This window comes from Anser anser (assembly GCF_964211835.1).
Source record: "Anser anser genome assembly, chromosome: 1".
NCBI lineage: Eukaryota > Metazoa > Chordata > Aves > Anseriformes > Anatidae > Anser > Anser anser.
The window spans coordinates 14,778,574-14,796,583 of NC_139720.1; the positions used below are offsets into that span (position 1 = coordinate 14,778,574).

The window sequence follows — 18,010 nt, forward strand, 5'->3', positions numbered from 1 at the left end:
AATCGCCATGAAGCCTCTCAGGTCACTGTAAGTCTCCCCTTCCCCCATCTCTCTTGGTTTAAAGCTCTCCTCACCATGTTGGTAAGGACAAAACTCATCAACAACAACACACCTTCTGCAGAAGAGGTGACCGTCAGCCTCTGCTCCATGGAGAGGCCCCAGGCACTCGCTGCAACCTGAGGCTGCGGCGCTGCACCCGCTGCCAGAAGGTCTGGGTGGGTGGCAGCCTCCGACACGGTGGGCACAGCAACTCCAACAGCTACGGGGGAATGAGCTCTGCGGCGTGTCAAACCATGACATGGTTGCTGAGGGAGCGTGCACTGCTAAGATGGGAGGTGAAGCGGCCATCTTGTGCCCTCCTGCGCCTGCTGCTGGGTCTGCTGGCTGCCTCTGCTAGCTGCACTCGGTGGTCACCGAGCCTTCCTTCGACGAGGTGCCCTCCCATGTGAGCTGCCATGCCATGCCCTGTTCATATGATATATTTAACCTCTGAGTAGGTGGTTCTCCAGTCACTTAGAGAAGTTCTGCAGTAACAGGTAGCTCTGTTGTAACTCTAATCTCTTTGTTACTGCAACATAAAGGTACCCACAGGCACAGCTGGCACCTACACACATTAAATCTTCGTTACCTGAAGAAGTTAACTGCATCGTTTTCATGATTTTTTTTAAAGTTTATTTTCCTGGCATTTCTCTAGGGAAGCTAGATGAAATCTCCCTCAATTTCTCTCATTCCACTTTTGTGATTAAGAGATAATTACCCCTTTTTAAAGAGGAGGCAGAAACAGGCTGTCGTTTCAGCCAGGAAACTTGGAAGGAGATGGATAAAAACTCATCTTTGTTTACTGCTGTTCCTGCTGCTGAACTACGCAAACTTCCTTCCTTCCTTCTCAGGAAAAAAAAAAAAAAAGCCAACAACAGCGTAACATGGTATCACAGCATGCTGTGAACATTCATGTAAGCAGACTCATTATCACGGCCAACACTGCTGGTGCCGCAGTCTCCCACAGCTGGCCAACATCTGGGGTGAGAAGCAGATACCCTGGTGGTGGTGCTTGCATACTCTAGCTTCTGAGCAACAGACAGCTACAAAGAGGCACCACTGATCTGCGAGCTGCAAGATCTAAGAGCTAATACTGCCCAGGATGCCTCCATCCAGCGGAGGTGAGCCTAGCTGGTGCATTCAGCCTTTTGTGGGACAGGTTCCTACAAAATATGTCCTCTCACAAATTCCACACAATTTGCTGCATGGGGAAACAACGTGCCGACCCTATTACATGCTTCCTGACTCACAGTTAGTTTGATAGGTGCAATGCTGACCTCCAGCTTCATCTAATTCTTCATCCTGATCTTCACCTTATTTTGCCCGTGCCAAAACTACTTCCAGGTACTCCTTGCTCAGAATCTACAAAATCAAAGAACATGACGTTATTTGAGCATCAGCTTTACGGAAAAGCAGCATAATTTTCCCATCAGCTGCCCCTAGTGCTATTGACTTTTTTCCCACTGAAGGAATCAAGAACAGCCTCACGTCACACCAAGCTGAAGCCCAGCAATTCATTTTAGTCTCTTTTGTAGAGCAAAAGCAGAGAAGATAGTACTGACTGACCTAGATGTACACTTATTATTTGTATGAATATGTGACAGATACTTATGCTGTGCAGTACAGCTTTAAATATTAGAAACCTCATCTTATTGTTAAACCAGCTTTTGTTCTTTTTTTCATTCAGAAGTGTCTTTGAGAACACAGATTCAGTGTTGAAAACTGCCACTAGATGGACTGAGAGCAAGGATTAGAGTAGGCTCTAAACAATAAAAGCATTTAATTATTGGAACAATTAGCTAAGACTGTGGGACTTTTCCACCATTTGAATACTTCAGAAGTCAAAACCAGCTTCTGTGTGCTGGAGAAGGCCAGACTAGATGATGCGAACAGCTTCTCTAGTCTTCAATAGCTCTACTAGTCTCTGTGCATATAGTTTACAAGGTGTGAATTTTGGTGCCATGTATTTTATAGTAATGGCATTGATAAGCTGAGACTCTAAGAGAAAGAAAAGTGTCTGATGGTTCAAGCAGGGTGGCTGAGGGCACCAGTTCCTGACCTCCAGCTGCTTGTTACACATCACACATTAATTTTATCCAAAGTCTACACAAAGCAGTGTGAGTTCTGTGGCAGTGTTTGATTGTTGTGTCTCCACACGGTAGCTTTGTATTAAAGTTGCTACGGAAGTTTCAAGAAGGATTACGAAAGAGCACGGGTCACTCTTCCTCACTGGGTCTAGTTCCCCCCCCCCGCAGTTTGTGTGAACATATTGCTGTGTTTTTGGTTCTTTTCTCCAAAGCAAATACACTTCTAATGCATAAATGCTCTGCTTTCATGTTGCTAGCAATACCAATTAGCACTTGCAGTAAACATTGTAAGTCTCAGCTTCTGGACATGTAACTTCACTTTTATCAAGGAATAAAAAAGTGGTGATACTGTATTTGTTCATGGACCTACACAGAACAGTTTCAGCTGCAGAGATGGAGAATGTCTGCCCAGGCGGCTGCCACTCTGTGACTGCTCGTTAGGAGCAGATGGGGCTGGGACCCCCTCAGACAAGGTGGTGGTCAGACAGGGGGGACAATCCTCCTCTTGAGCAAAGTATCTAGCTGCTGGGTTATTTGATGAGACCCAGATTGCAACACCATAATGGAAATACGCAAGCGACCACAACTGCACTTTGCATGTGTCCCAGGTCTGCTGTGTTTATCGCTTGCCTGAGATCTGCAAGCAGAGCAGGCCCTTTGCAAGGCTCCAGCTGAGACGTGCCAGCATCTGGGACTTGCTTGGTCTGAGCTAGTTGCTGCAAGCTCCCCGTGTAGTCACCGGGGAGACAAAGGCACTTTGGGGGTTATTTATCTCATTGCAAATCAGTCGTCTGTCTGGAATCGATCAGATGAGCTGCACCCTAAGAGCAGCTCTCTCTGGCTGCCTAGATCAGATATCGATGCCTACACGCCAGACACACCGAGTCAGATCAGCAGAGCCTCAGCCCAGGGTGTTCAGGGTGGGTCTGTGCTGCTGCACCCGCACCTGAGGAAGCTGCAGATCAGCAGCAAGCAGAGTGTGGAGGTCAGCTCGGCTCTGCTGCTGCTTGCTCAGATCCCAGGAGGAGAACAGGCACCTCTGCCGGTGCTCTGCAGTCTGCAGGCTGCTTCCTGGGACCTGCCTTTGGGGTCATTCTGCATCTGGAATGATGCGTGAGATGTGCTTCTGAGCAGCCAGGTAGAAGAGCATGGGCCTGGCCAGGAGATCAAAGATGACAAACACAAGCTTCAGTGAGTTTCTGCAGCAAGCTCCATATCGTGTTGTTTTCACACTTGAAAACAAAACGGACCTTACTCTGAGTGTTATTCAAGGATGCCATTGTGTTGCAGTTCTCCGGCACCAAACTCGGCCCAGTTTTGCAGTCGTGCCTAATCTCCTGTTCCATCCCGTGGTTACTGGTGGGGGATATTCCAACAGGGCAGTAGGGCTGTGTTTGCGCAGGATCTGCCTGGCTCAGCCCTGCCTATCCAGCGCAGCCTGCCCTGCCTGGGTGTCCAGCACCACGCAGCACCCCCTGGTACCCCTCAGCACCCTGCGGCACCTCATGGCACCTCATGATATCTGATCGCCTTGCCAGAGGGACTGCGCGTATCCAGGTGAAAATGAGCCGGCCCACCAGCACCCCAGCTTGTGAAGGCTGCTCCAGGGAGCTGGGGAGGTCCCAGTACCCCCAGTACTCCCAGCGACAGCCTGACCTTCGTGCTCCCACAGCATCGCTGTGACCGGTGCGGGACCAGGCCCCGAGCACCCACACTGGGCCCCTGCAACACCCCGAAACACACCGCTGGAGAGCGGGCTCCATCCCTCCCCTTCCCCCAGGGCTTTCCCCAATATTTCTTCCTGCTGCAGCCTCGCACTGCTCCTGAATTTCCAGGAACCTTCTCCCCATGGCTTTTTGTTTAGGGGCTGCTGTGTGGAGCCTGGGCCCTAAAGCGCAGCTTTAGCGGAGCAACACTGACCCCCAGCGGCTCGGCTGCCTGCGGGGCTGGGAACAGGGCCAGGGCGGCCTGCGACGCGGGGAAATGCGACTTTCCCTTTTATATATCTATCTGTGTATATATTTTTATATATATCCACACAGACACACACACATAAATATATATAGCAGGTGGGTGCAGTGCAGCACCGACGCCAAAAGTCTGCCGGCCAAGAGAGAGGAGAAGGAGGTTGCAGAAGAAAGGCAGAAAGAACAAGTAAATTTGAGGAAAAAAAATATTAAAAACATCCGAAAGAGCGAGAAAAAGGGTTGTAGGACACCATAGCGATGTAGATTTATCAAGTAAGGAATGATCCCATTACAGGATCATGTTACAGTGGAGCAGGCTGGATCATTTCTGGAACAATCCTGCTTCAGCCTGTACACAGGACCAGCAAGGCTGCAGCTGGTGCCTTTTTCCTTCTCACCCCCTCTCCCCATCACTGCTGTGCTTGGTGTGAGGGAGCCAGCTCAGAAGATTGATGATGAACCAAAGCGACAGATGTTTCAGATCAACATTTCGGTGCTGTTCTGACAGGTAAGTCGGGACAAAGGTGGATGGTCCCGGGGATTTCCTCATGCACAGCCAGGGTTGAATCAGTGTCATACCGTTAGGTGTTCCTGCAGAGGTCCTGCCCCATCACTGACCTGGAAGCAGCATGAGTTTACCCTCTTAGCAAAATTCAGCAACAGGCAGCCCCAACCCTTCAAAGTCCTGCCCGTTTGGAGGCACCAGTGCTGACGCATGGCAGATACAAAGCTCTGTCACTCCAGGCCGAAGGCCTGCTGCACTTGCTGTAGATCCATACGAATAACTGTGCTGCACCTGGAAGAATAGGGTCACGGTCTCTTGAAGAAGAAAGCAGAAATTCTGGGGGTTTCCTGCAGCCCTCCTCTATTTCCAGCAGGGTTGTGCAGCGCACACATCAGCCACATGTAAAAACAGTCAGTCAAGAAAGATCAAAACGAAATTATTGTTTCCTTGATTAAGAGCTCCCAGGGCCTCAGGACAAGATTAGAATATGTGCCCTTTGGCTTCTTTGATTTAGCAATGCATTTCTCAGATTTACATCCTGGTCTAGCTTCATCCTAGAGATGCTCTTCATGGAGGTGAGTGCAAGCCTCACAGGTGCCAGTGCCTGCCAGTCCTTTCTCATTACTTTTGATGCACAGTCTCTGTGGAAACTAAAGCTAAAAATAATCACCCTTATCTCCTCTACTGGCATGCATGCTATTCTTCTCTAACCATAACTGCTTGATCTACCTGCATTCATGATATTCTGGGAAGAAACCCTACCAATCCCATGCCTATTTCTGCAGCCTCTGAGTCCTACCCAGCACCAGCACCTACCCTGCTGCTGGTGCTGTGCCTGGGGTCATTGCTGGGACTCTGTATTGAAGATGCCTTGTATGCCACTGCTGGGAACGTCTGAAAGCCAAGAGAAGTTCAGCCCTGAGCTTTTACAGCTCGATGGACTACAAAACTTTTTTTTCTTTTTTGTTTTCTTTTTTTTTTTTTCTTTTCTGCTTTGGACCCATTATTAGCATATTGCTTCCTTGTTCCGTCTTCTTCTTCTTCTGATTTGGAATCTCTTCTTTGCTGGCCAGTTCACCAAGCATCAGTGTGAAGTGCTCAGTTTAATTGCAGGCTGTTTCCGAGGCATAAACGTGGCTTGTTCCAGGCATGCTACAAGCACACTGTGTCAGTAAGGAGCTTGGGGGCAGTGCTGGGTCCTTGAACGGGGGGCAGCTTCCAAGGTGCACTGTTCCATGACGTCTTGTTAAAGAATAGCACAGTTTGGATCTGATGGCATCACAGCCTCCTCTTGTTGAGTTCACACTAGGGCGTTGCATGGCACCAGAAAAAAAAAAAAAATGGGTTTCGTCAGCTAGCCAGTGTGTGCCCGTCACGGTTTGCCCAGTCTTTTTTCCCTTTGCTGGACACCAAATGTTAGGTCCTCCCCTGCAGGCAGAGACCTCAACAGGCCACTAATGCCACCCAAATGATGCCAACTGATCCAGCTGAAGATTGGAGCGATGTAAGAGAATAAAAAAACAATCAAATAAACAAAAGCCCCAAGACCTTCTGGGCCACGGGGACCCATCTGTGGAAGAAGGTGCATGCCATCTCAGCCTGTAGGACAAGGGTGATGCAGAGTAAGTGTTCTCCAGTTATTGTGGAAACCATGAAGTGAAACTTGAGAACACAATTCCCATATTACTGTGACTGCTGTGGGAAGCAACTACAACATTTTGTGCTGATAGAGCTAGTGTAAAAGCAGAAAATGACTGCTTTGATCTGAAAACTGTGTTTTAAAAGAAAATCCTAAGAAACCTGAAAAGGAGTACCGTCTAGCGGCTCAAAAAGGTAATAGTGAAATATGGTATTTTCAGTGCTGAAAAGGGGAAAAATAAACCTGCAGAAGCAGAAAATGACAGATTCCAGCAGAAGGATTAACATGCATAGTGCAGCGACTCGCCCTAGAGCAACGGAGAGCTCCAAGGGAACCTGATCATATTAAATGCGAAGCTAAAATTAGATGCTTGCAAAAGCAGATCAGGATGCAAAAATTAAAAATAGCTGCTGTATCTGCAGAAAGTGGCGGAGAATTAGATTTGAAGTCAGCAGAGGAAAATGATTTAGGGGATGATATGCATAAATGGTAAAAGAAAAAGGAGCTGGGAACAGCGGCATGTGTAACAACTGATTGCACACCATCCAGAGGTGGGGAGGTGCAGCAGGTAAAACTGTGGTTGCTTCACAATGCAAGAAATGACCCAGGGGATTTGGGACAGACAGCTGAGGATCTTGGGCCACAGGGAAAAAGCAAAGCTGAGGACTGGAGAGCGCTACTTCTAGAAAAACTACATCAAATTTTGGATCAAATTGAAATGAAGTGTGTAAATTTGTTAGCGCTTGTGCTGCACCAGCTTTTCCTTAGCCTGAGAATCAGGCCTGAAGGGATCAGTACAGAGCCTCCTTGATGACTGCATTAAGTCAAATTGCCCAGCAGACAGGTAAGAAGGAAATGCAGCTGGCAGCACTAACATAAATTCATAAGCCAAGAAAAGATAGAGTGCATTTTATGAATAAATGAGGGATTGCTCGGATTTTGGCAGGATGTAGTGTCGAGTACAAACCACTCACTGCTGATGGGGCAGAGGTAGCTGCAGTTCTCCTGGCAGCAGCAACACTGAGCTAGGTTCCTTCAGCGGAGGATGAATTATGAGATGTGGCAACCCAAATACACCTCCACTATTTGCAATTAACACTGGTGTCAAAGGAGAAGAGGGAACCCATCCTTAGGCATCCCAAAATGCTGGCAGGATTCTGTTCTTGGCCGTGAAGTTCCCTGCTGGTATCCCACACTGACCCCCCAGCTCCATTTTCCTGCACCGCCACCATCCAGCCTTTGTTCCTGCCATGGGTTTCCGATCACGGTGCCTCACGATCACACCGTGTATCGCACCTCAGTTCACCTGCCAGGGCTGCATAACCATAGCTTGCTACCAGAAGGATACAGGCAGTCTGAGAGGATTTTTATGAGCTTGCTCCACTGATGGCTGCAAGAGAGATTGCTGCCAGCTGAGGACACCTTTCGAGATCTGGCAGATTTCCAGGCCCTTTGTTCCCTCTGTACAGAGGGATCAAGCACACTGCAGCTCCTGTTAGCAACAGTGATTCTTGTGCAGTCGAGATAAAGCTGGTAAATCACTCAGCAGTCTTTCTTTTTTTTTTTTTTCTTTCCCCGCTCTCATGAGTAAATAAGACACCGAGCATCTCGGCGCTGCCAGCGTGAACGTGATGTCAATTCAAAGGCAAAGGCTTCTCAGCCCTTTGTGGGTGTCCAGTGTAACTGAGAGCAGCTGCTTGCTCCTGCTGCACGACGCTTTCCATTTCATCCCAGTGGCAGGACTCTAGCAGACATCAAAGCAAGCGGTGCTCTGCACCAGTCCCTCCCCTGCACAAAGCAGAACAAGCCTTATCCTAATGAACCAGAAGGAGACACGTGCCTGTTGTTTCTTTTTGAAATCTTGCTGGCTGAGGACTACACAGCACATCCACCTCAGCCTGCAGAGCCAGGACACTGCTAACGTTTATCTGTGCAGAGCACGCCACGCGTGCAGTCATCAGCTTGAATTTCTTCACAACATAACGCTGTATCTTTTGGCGTGTATTTTACCAGTTGTAGTCCTGTCTGCTGTATTTTATCTCTCTGCCTTCTAAGGGAAGCACTCCGGAGATGAGATGCACTTGTTTCATCTACAAAAAGTGCAGGAGAAAGTTTCAGCCCTACTGAGGACAGAAATGCCTCTTCATAAAAAACCTTCATAAAAACAGACCGAGTGCACATTAAATTTAAGTTTTGGTTGAAACAAAAGCATTCCAGCTCTCTTTTGGCTTCAGCTGCTGGCTGGACCTTAGCCAACGAGGCATACACCGACCTAATCCATTCCTGCTCTCATGTGCAAAAATACACACAATTACCAGTTTATAACTAAGCTGCTCGAATGTCTCCAACAGCGCTGTTTGGGACACAGTCAGTTTGTCACGGCACCGGAGCTGCAGGTGGTAGATAAATAGACGGGAACGTGCTTTTGTTAAAAATAATATTAAAGGTTAAAAAACAGTTTTATATGTACCATATATAGATTTACATGTGATGAATTATATAAATTCATCAATTTATATTTGATATATTTTATATTTTATATCAAAGAATTATGAGATTGAAAAGCTTAATTAGTCTATAACTAGCAGGGTTTTTTTCCTTGTGCAGTAAGAAAACTCATAGAAGTTTTAGATTTTAGGATGAAATACATACTTTAAATAAGCATAATGCAAGCAGGGAGTCTCTGGTTGAAAATTTAAAAAAAACAAACAACACAAAACAAACAAACAAGGGACAAAAGCAAACGATGCATCAGATGTTAGAAAAAAAAAGAACATTACAAAGAAGAGACCTCTGGAAAAAAAAAACTTGGTTCAACCTTGGTCAAAGCAGTGCTAACTTTGATCAGGTGACAAACACTAATGGGCTCCAGGTTTAGCTTTGGAATTAAAAATACAGCAATGGAATTACTAAACCTTCTAAATATTATCTTCCTGATAGAGTCACTTGTATAAGGCTGTCTTAGTTCATCATGATGAAATAGCACATGGCTTTTGTATCTCAGGTGTCTATAATTCTGATAAGAAAACAACAGCTGAGGAGGCTCAATTGTTTTGACTTAACCATAAAAAAAAAAGAGAGAGAGAAAAAGAAAAACCAAACAAACAAAAACACACACACACACAAAAAAAACAGCCCTATGTGCAGCAACTACAGGTTTTTTTTTTTTTTTCACTAGCTCTTCTTTGTTTCTCTCTTCCCAACTATACATAGCAATATAAACATACTGTTACAAAAGAAGCCATCAGTGACAACTGTCAGCTCAGGGCAGTGCTAGATAATAAATGAAATCTCTTCAAGGAGGAATGAGGATTTGAGGCTTAAAGTTAGAACTTGGAACATGGAATTGATACAAGAGAAGAGGTCAGAAAGGACATCACAAGTCATTTTTTTGGCAGGAGTTATGAAAGACAGGAGAACAGCTAATGTAAGACCATTTCTAAACAATGCTTCCTTGTATTTATAAACAACTGTCTGGCTCAGTACTTTCAATCTTGATAAAAGCTTCATGTTCTGCATTAGTTAACACCTAAGCATTGTAATTACTATACATGCAGCCTTTCCAGAAGATTCACACTGTATTTATAGCTCGATGCAATTCTGCTGCGTATGACCTAGTAGCAGAGATTAAAGAGAAGATCAGGCTCATCTTTTAACATCAATAATTCCAGTGAAGCTTCAAGACCCAATTAAAATTACTAAAATGACAGAACAGTAACCCAGCCAGGTGTCATCTTCTGATCATTTAATGCAAAGGAAGTGCCAGGAACATAGGACTACGAGCAGAGCATACACATCGTGGCTGATTTGCATATAAAATAGGCCCAAGGAAGTTTGTGGAGATAGTTCGGTCAATCAATGTGTTAACACCAATCACCAACTGCTTGAAGACCTTTGAGTGTGAAGTTAACACAAACATCATTGCCAAAGAACGAGGTTTTGGTGGTTTCATCTGTCCTTTAGATGAAAGCGTCTGCAGAGCACAGTTTGTGCTGGATGGTTCTAAGGAATGCCCACAGTAAGTGACAAAATGGGCAGCAGCAGGCAGTTGTAGTCTGCAAGAGTAACAAATAGTCTGCAAAACAACAAACCCACCAGAAAAACAACTGAAGGCATCAGCGTAAGAACTCCTCTGCAGCACAGTTAACTCATTCAGCTAGCACAATCAGCAATAGCTAAAGCCATGTCCCAAAAGCTGAAAACCTAGTGCATTCGCATCTATCACAGCAGTAAGGATTGAAGGCACATTTGTCATACTATTTTTATTAGAATCTTCAGCGTGAAAGTGTATTATCAGAAATGCTGTAGCTGTAGCATACTGAACAATTAAGATTTGTGTTACACACACCATAGCTTGCATATGCTTATTTGATGACACAGTTTAAAGGAATCAGAGAGATTGAACAGGAGTTTATTAGATTAATCAAAACAAACATTCTTTCTGGGAAATTCACGAAGTCAGATATCTTCACATGTGTAGTGGGTTTACATGGCAAGGTTTTGGTAGCAGGGGGCCATAGGAGTCGCTTCTACGAGAAGAATCCAGCAGCTGTCCCACGTCAGGTAAGGGCCCTGCCGCTGGCCAGAGCCGGGCCAATAAGCGATGTTTTTTGCGCCTCTGTGAGAGCAGATTTAAGAAAGGGAAAAAAAACTTCTGTGGAACAGCAGCTGGGAGAGCAAGGAGTGAGAAGCAGCCCTGCAGCTCCCAAGGTCAGTGTAGAAGGAGGGCAGGAGGTGCTCCAGGCAGGCAGCACAAGTTCCCCTGCAGCCCATGGAGAGGCCCCTGGTGGAGCAGGCTGTCCCCCTGCAGCCCATGGGTCCCACATGGAGCAGATCTCCACGCTGCAGCCCGTGGAGGATCCCCCGGTGGAGCAGGTGGATGTGGCCTGGAGGAGGCTGCGGCCCATGGAGAGCCCCCGCAGGAGCAGGCCCCGGGCCGGAGCTGCAGCCCGTGGAGAGGAGCCCACGCAGGAGCAGGGGTCTGGGGAGAGCTGCCGCCCATGGGGGACCCGTGCTGGAGCAGTTCGCTCCTGTGGGATGGACCCCATGGTATGGACCCATATCTGGAGCAGTTGTTGAAGAGCTGCTGCCTGTGGGAAGCCCACGCCACATCAGTTTGGCAAGAACTGCATCCTGTGGGAGGGACCCCACAGCACAGGGGATGAGAGTGACCGAGAAGAGTGGTGGAGACAAAGTGCTATAAACTGACCACAAACCCTATTCCCCCACACTGCTCGGGGAAAGGAGGTGGAAGAGGGTGGATGGGGAGGGGAAGGTGTTCTGTGTTTCTGGTTTCTTTCCCTGGTTTCTCACTTCTTTACTAAAGTTTATTGCCTATTACTAACAAGCTATCTCCCTACTCTGAGTCTGCTTTGACCATCACAATAAGTGTTGAGTGATCTCCCCATCTTTATCTCAACCCTTGAGTCCTTATCATTGTATTTTCTCCCCCTTTCCTTTTGAGGAAGGGAAGTGAGAGAGCAACTAGGGCGATGCTCAGCTGCCCACCCATGTAAAACCACCACAACATGGCTGTCCACAAGAAGGCTCAAGTAATGCTCCAAGTAAGTGTAAATAAACTGAACAGTATCAAGGACTAGGTCATATTCAGATAACTGTATTCCTGTTCTTTCAGATACAAAGACTGCCCACACAATGAGTTTCTTTATTCATAGAAACCCCACCATTAGCTATTAGAACACAGTAGCTTGGGTGTCTAAAGTATTTGTGAAAGTATTGAACCATACTTTGTTTTAATGTTTAAGTCAGCTATTGCACATACGTCATCTTTGAGAAATGATCTTCTATTGAAACTCAGCTGTCTTCTTGTCCCAAGCCATTTAATAGTGACATATTAAACACAGAAATAACACCCTTCCAGTAAGACTGGTTGACAGATTTGATACAGTAATCTGGACCATCTGCAAACCCATGTATGATGCCTACAACTATGACGCAGCTACAAGTTTTACGCCTATGGTTTTTGCAAGGTACCAATCAGAGGAGGCAGCTGAACTACATTTGCATTGGAATTTCACACACCCTAGTTGCATTTACATTTCACTTTCATTAAAGGCTTATTAGAAGTAAATAGGTTGCAGTCATAACCCAAATACAGTTGCTCCTTACCCATCCCTCCTATGAGGGTAACATAAGAACTCTCCCCAGAGCATCAGTAACCTCAATATTTTGCTCTTCAAAGATTGTACAAAGCTGTGCAGCTTTTTGTTAAGGTATAATATATTTCAGGATAACATTTCAGTTGAAATTTCAAAGACCTTATGTCAAGCTAATAGTCTGCGCAGACTTCCATTTTGTACTATCAGTTATTACTGAAAGAAATCCTAATAGCTCCATGCTCTTGGCAATGTGATGTGAAGGTAGAAGCACTTCAAGGTATCATCTCATTTTCATATTCTTTGAGCTGGATATATTCCTGCAACTTGAGAAATTTTGTTTGACTGGTTGCGCAAGTTGGTGTCCTTGTATACAAACGAAGTACTTCCTCCCCACAAAACGATATTAAGTAAGCCAAATACCTGCAAGTTAAGAGAAAAAAGGTGAGTTTAGGCTTAAAAGAACTCCCACACATCAAGAACACAGAATATGACTTCAAAACAAGCCAGAAACAATAGCTATCTCTGGAACCTCTAATTGGGAGGAGACACTGGCACATGCTTTCAAATATTACAGGGTATTTTAAATAGACTTTGAAAAAAAAGTCAGATAGTCAACTTATTCCATACAAAGGACAGTTCTACAAGTTTTCTTCAGTCCCTCAGTACCTCTGCATATGCAGAGCACATGATTGATTATTGGGCCAACAAATTATAACAGTTCTAAAAAGCAGAATTTACTAGGAGAATCATACAATGAGCCTCATTTGCCCTGCTGTGAGGAAGAGTACTGCCTATGACTATGAGCACTCCATACCAATCATTGTCTTATAAAGGAACCTCTGATGTGTGAAAGTTCGCAAAAGTTCACGCGCTTAAGAAAAAAAAGCTACGCTCAGCACCAAATGGAAAGCAGGAAGCATAGTGTTCCCTCCATACTTACATAAGTCAGCAAGCCATTTGGGTGGCTGAGCAACATATGAAGGTGCTCTAGGCTAGAGACAGAAATAGTATGGCAACTTAAGTGTGTATGGAACTATCATATCTAGTAATTCTAAAAGACAGACCCTGCAAGTTATTTCTGTTTATTTCCTTGAAGAAAGAAGTTTCCTTTAAAAATAAGGAAAAAGGAATACCAGTCAATGTTTACCACTGTATTAATAGGTCTGAATGACTGATATCCCATAAAGCAATCTTAAGTTGAAGCAACACATAATCAGTAGAATAGGATTCTCAGGTACTACTGACTAATTCTGTAACATTTATTGTACACCATACAGTGCAAGAAATACATACCACAGACGCATTCAGAGTTCCCATTCTGGTCACAGAAACAAAGTGACAAGTTGTTCCTGGTGCTTTGCAAGAGTCAGTTTGTGAAATAATACTGGCCCCCGTGGATATTTTGATGTCAGCAAGTGCCTTTGACCAAGCAAAAGTACTGACTAGCCACAGAAAGCTTATTATGACAGTGACAAATAAGTCCTACAGAAGAAAAGCATTCATTATAAGGCTTTAAAAAATTGCATGAATGTACACAAGAAAATAAGGCAGAGACTATATCAGTTATATCAGAATAACCACATCAGTACTAACGAGCCCAAGCACATTTAGACATTAACACTACTGTAATTACAACACAAGTTATAATCTGTTGATTATCAACTGCAGAACTGTGTATGCTTATGCTTGATAAATACAAAAGGCAATCTGATCCTTTGGAAGAAATTAGTTTCTAAATCAGACGCCTGACACTTGTTTATAAAAGTTGAAGTTTCACAAAGCTAGGGTACCAGCAGGGAGAAGAAAGCAGATAATTTAAGACTAGGTTGCTGATATGTGAAGACTTGGCTTGAAAGGTCACAAGATCCATTTTTTGGCATGCTCTGGAATGTCTCATCCTGAGGATCAAGGATTTAGTATTTAAGGTGAGTAAAATTCACAAGATAGCAATTTCCCTCTGCTACTCACATCTGCACAGCAGGTGCTCTACAGATGGCAAATTCCTAGTGACTAACAGAAGAGGCTCCCCCTACAGACCAAACGCATATTCAAATACAGGATAACGAAGAAGGCGTGAAGACACTGTTCACTTAAGAATGAACTTCATTCCAGTCTCTGACTCAGTAACAGGATAACATGCCATAGATTTCCATTTTCTGCTAGAGTGCTGTAGCTACTGATGCAAGACATTCGGTTCAAGCTCCACCTATCTTTTGGAAATACTGAATATTCATAAATTAATTCAGGTACTCTTGTGTTAGCACTATTTCCCATCTCTTTATATTTTTAGAAGGCAAGGCATTAAAATATCGTAGTATTACTTACAGTTAGTGGAAACTTGCTATTGTGTTGATACACATCCTTATATCCAACGTATACAACAAGGGCAGCAATGCAGTAGAGTAATACCAACACTGCAAGTGTAACAAAGAACTGCGCAGAAGAGGAGAAGTTGCCCACGAGATAGCTGTCAGTCCAAGTACCACCACAGCGTTTTGGATCTGGTGCATTAAAAGCAACAGTATTCAGCCTAGAAAAGATGATACTTCATGTGGTTAGAGCTTGCTATACAGCAAAAACATCACAGTCATGCCTCCAAACTACAAACTGATGAAGAAAGACTGTTAAGACTGTTGTTTTGCTGATTAAATCATTTTTGCAGCTTTTACACTCTGCTAGGATATAGTTTAAGGTAGAGCAATTTAAAGCAATAACAGAACCAATTGTCCGCTCTAACTACTTGTTTTTGTAGGGCACTGACAATCACAATGCTTTGAGCAGTTATAACTAAATATTCACTTTTTTAGCTACCACAGAGAAAGTCAGGGGGGCTTACTTTAAGTATCTGAATTAACAGTGTAAGCAATCATGAAGAAAAAGACAGATGAAAGCAAAGTAAAGATAATCAGCATATAATGAGTAACAACTGAAGAGAACACTCACCTGAATGGATATGCAAAAGCAGCTGTTACAGTTTTGTTCACCACACCCTTGCAGGAAACTAAAAGGGTAATTTCACCATGAAAGCCTCCGCAGGTTGCAAAAGCAAAAAAGGAAAAAATCTACAGAAGTTCACACACAGCCATATTAGTATACATCACCAGAGCTCAGAGGAAACAAATCCAAACTTTTGGCAAAAATAGCTAGTGAAAGAGTAAGCAAAGGATGAAGCTAGTGATGGGAAAGCATTATGTGATGTCAAGAGGGAATGGAAACATTGAGTTTCTATAACCAAGAAGAGAGAGCAACATAATTAGTAAGGCAATTTGAAAGTTTGTTTGCATTTTTCTCAGCTTTATAGCAGAAGTACCTTTTAAAATTTGAATGCTTACAGGGAAAAGCCAGCACACCACCTCTCAGTTAATAAGCATTTTTAAGAGTCTCAGACACCCACAGCTGTACATTAAAGCAGCTGGAAGCTGCACACTCAAGAGCATCTCTAGCTCTTGCTTTCCCTTTGTTCACTAGCAAAGCCTCAACCCTCCAATGAGGAGAACACAAGATTCCAACACTGGGCAGCACAAGTTACTATAATATTTGTAATTAACACATAATCCTATTAATCTACAGAACTGCTTTCTTCCCTCCCAGCCAGAGGAGCTGGCTGAAGAGCAGCTTTGTTGAGCAGCCACCAGCAGCAAGACAAATCAGGGAGCCAGCAGCCTGCTAACACACACCTCATCAGGCCTGCCCCACTTAGGCATGGGAGCAAAGCGAGGCCCAGGCCAGAAGGAGAAACAGCCTCATGAAGGAAACAAGGCCTCCCCCAGGGTCTTCCCAGCCCCACTCACCCACTGAAGGACCTTTATGAAGCCCAGGGGCTCCAGCAGCATGCCAACGTCCACCCGCAAACCAAACATCCTGAAAGACAGCAGAACAGCCTGCAACAACCACAGAAACCCACACCAGCACCACCTTCCCCAAGGCACTCCTTTATAGAGCCAGTGGCCCTGCTCCACCCCACCCTACCCCGCCAATTATGTCACACTGGAGGTAGCCCCATCCAGTTACCTCATACTGGGATGGCCCTGCCCCTTGTTACGTCACACTGGGGTCCATCAGCCTCAAATTAGAGGGAAAGTTCAGCTGTGTGGGGTGGTTGCTGCTGCCATGGAGGGCCTTGTCTCCAGGTGGGGATCCTGCTTGGGGAAGCAGTGCAGTAAGAGACACAGGAAGGAACAGCTTCGGCCATTTTGTGAAATACGGCGGCAGTGACTACGCCAGGAGGCCGAGGGGGATGTGCTCAGCTGAAGTTTGGTGAAACCACAGTGAGGCCCTGAGTGCTGTGGTGTCAGGGCTGTGTGTCCTCGTGGCCAAGCCATGCATTAGGAACAACGGGTAGTGGCCAAAGGACAAGCATGCTTCAGAGCGCCCTGTGTGCCATACCTGGATTTGGGACTTACTGATCTTATTAGATCTTATTAGAGTAGTCAGCCATGCTTTGGGCAGGGGACTGGGTGAGGTGATCTCCAGAGGTCCCTGCCAACCTGAGTGACTCTGATTCTCCAAGTCAGACAGGCCTGACGTGCACTGTCCTCTTTCACAGCGTACCCCACGCAAGAGAAGTAAAACTGCACACAAAATACTGTCCACTTTTTTTTTATTTTTTATTTTTTATTTTTTTTTCCCATTTCACGTGATTGTTCCCTGCATTTGCTGTCCTTTTGTGAGCACCAGGAGATGGCAGGCATTTTGAATATTTTGACAAGAAATATTGAAAACATTAGCTTTTGTTGTGCAGGAAGTTCTCAGTTATGAACAATAATTGCAACAAAATACCACTGATTTCTTACAAATGCACAGAAGCCTAGACATCAGTGGTGAATCTCCTCATGGACTTTCCTGGTTTCTGTATTCCCTCCCCTTCTCGCCTGTGCTGCTTTCTGTCCTTGCAGTGCCACACGCTCTTTTTTCCTCGTGAAATAAAGTGTCAAACACTTCCAGGAGTTGCTGATCCAGTGAAGTAGGAAAGAAATGGCAGCAAAGCAAACCAGGAATAGCAAGGAAATGTAGCTGGGGGGTACTATACAGAATAAGATGTGGCTGTTAGACTTCACTGCCAGTGGCTGAGCAGGGTTGCAGAGGCACCTGGAGAGAGGTGCTACTGGATCAGTCGTGGCCTGCACATATGCAGTCTCACATCATGTGTTGGCCCAAATAGGTGTTGCTGGGTGTCAAGTGCCCTCCTGGATGGTCTTTCATATGCCCGAATAGGAACAGCTGTTGTTTCTTTTTAATTGTTTACCATAAAGAATAAAACCCTCTTTTTTTCCTTGTCGAGTCCTTATAAAATATTCCTGTGTTAGTTGTACAGCTCTGCATTTGCATTACAGTCACTAATGTCTCAGAACAGACCATCACACTGAGTCTTCGGCAATGTGGTTCATCTCTCTTCCTACCCAGTACGAATATGCAGAGATGAGAGACTGAGCAGCCTGCTCACCACGAACTATGCATCTGTCACCCCCCAGAAAATGGGAGGTGATCAGAGCTAGCTCAGCCTCCAGTGAAAGGAAGAGGAGCTCCCACATGTGTGCCCTGTGAGTCAGAACTGCTGCACTGCCAGCTCTCTGGGAAGAAGAGCAGGTGAAATTCCGCCATGGGCTTGCCAGTCAAATTACTTTCAGGGTCACACAAAGGTAGAGCAGTGCTGT

The 18,010-nt window shown here is 45.2% G+C and overlaps 1 protein-coding gene and 1 long non-coding RNA gene across 2 annotated transcripts; both read right to left on the reverse strand.

The window, feature by feature from the left end:
* Nucleotides 1–7,032: 7,032 nt before the first annotated feature.
* Nucleotides 7,033–9,793, reverse strand: LOC310892200. The gene is made up of 3 exons (XR_014577939.1): nt 9,056–9,793; nt 8,553–8,627; nt 7,033–8,327 (listed from the first exon to the last, which is right to left on the reverse strand). It is a non-coding gene; the product is annotated as an uncharacterized lncRNA (long non-coding RNA).
* Nucleotides 9,794–11,799: 2,006 nt separating this feature from the next.
* SYPL1 (synaptophysin like 1) lies at nt 11,800–16,305 on the reverse strand. Its single transcript, XM_083797072.1, has 5 exons — nt 16,148–16,305; nt 15,300–15,418; nt 14,682–14,886; nt 13,650–13,838; nt 11,800–12,776 (listed from the first exon to the last, which is right to left on the reverse strand). The coding sequence occupies exons 1-5, from the start codon at nt 16,214–16,216 to the stop codon at nt 12,648–12,650; spliced, it is 711 nt and encodes a 236-aa protein (XP_083653198.1). The 5' UTR covers nt 16,217–16,305; the 3' UTR covers nt 11,800–12,647.
* Nucleotides 16,306–18,010: the final 1,705 nt, after the last annotated feature.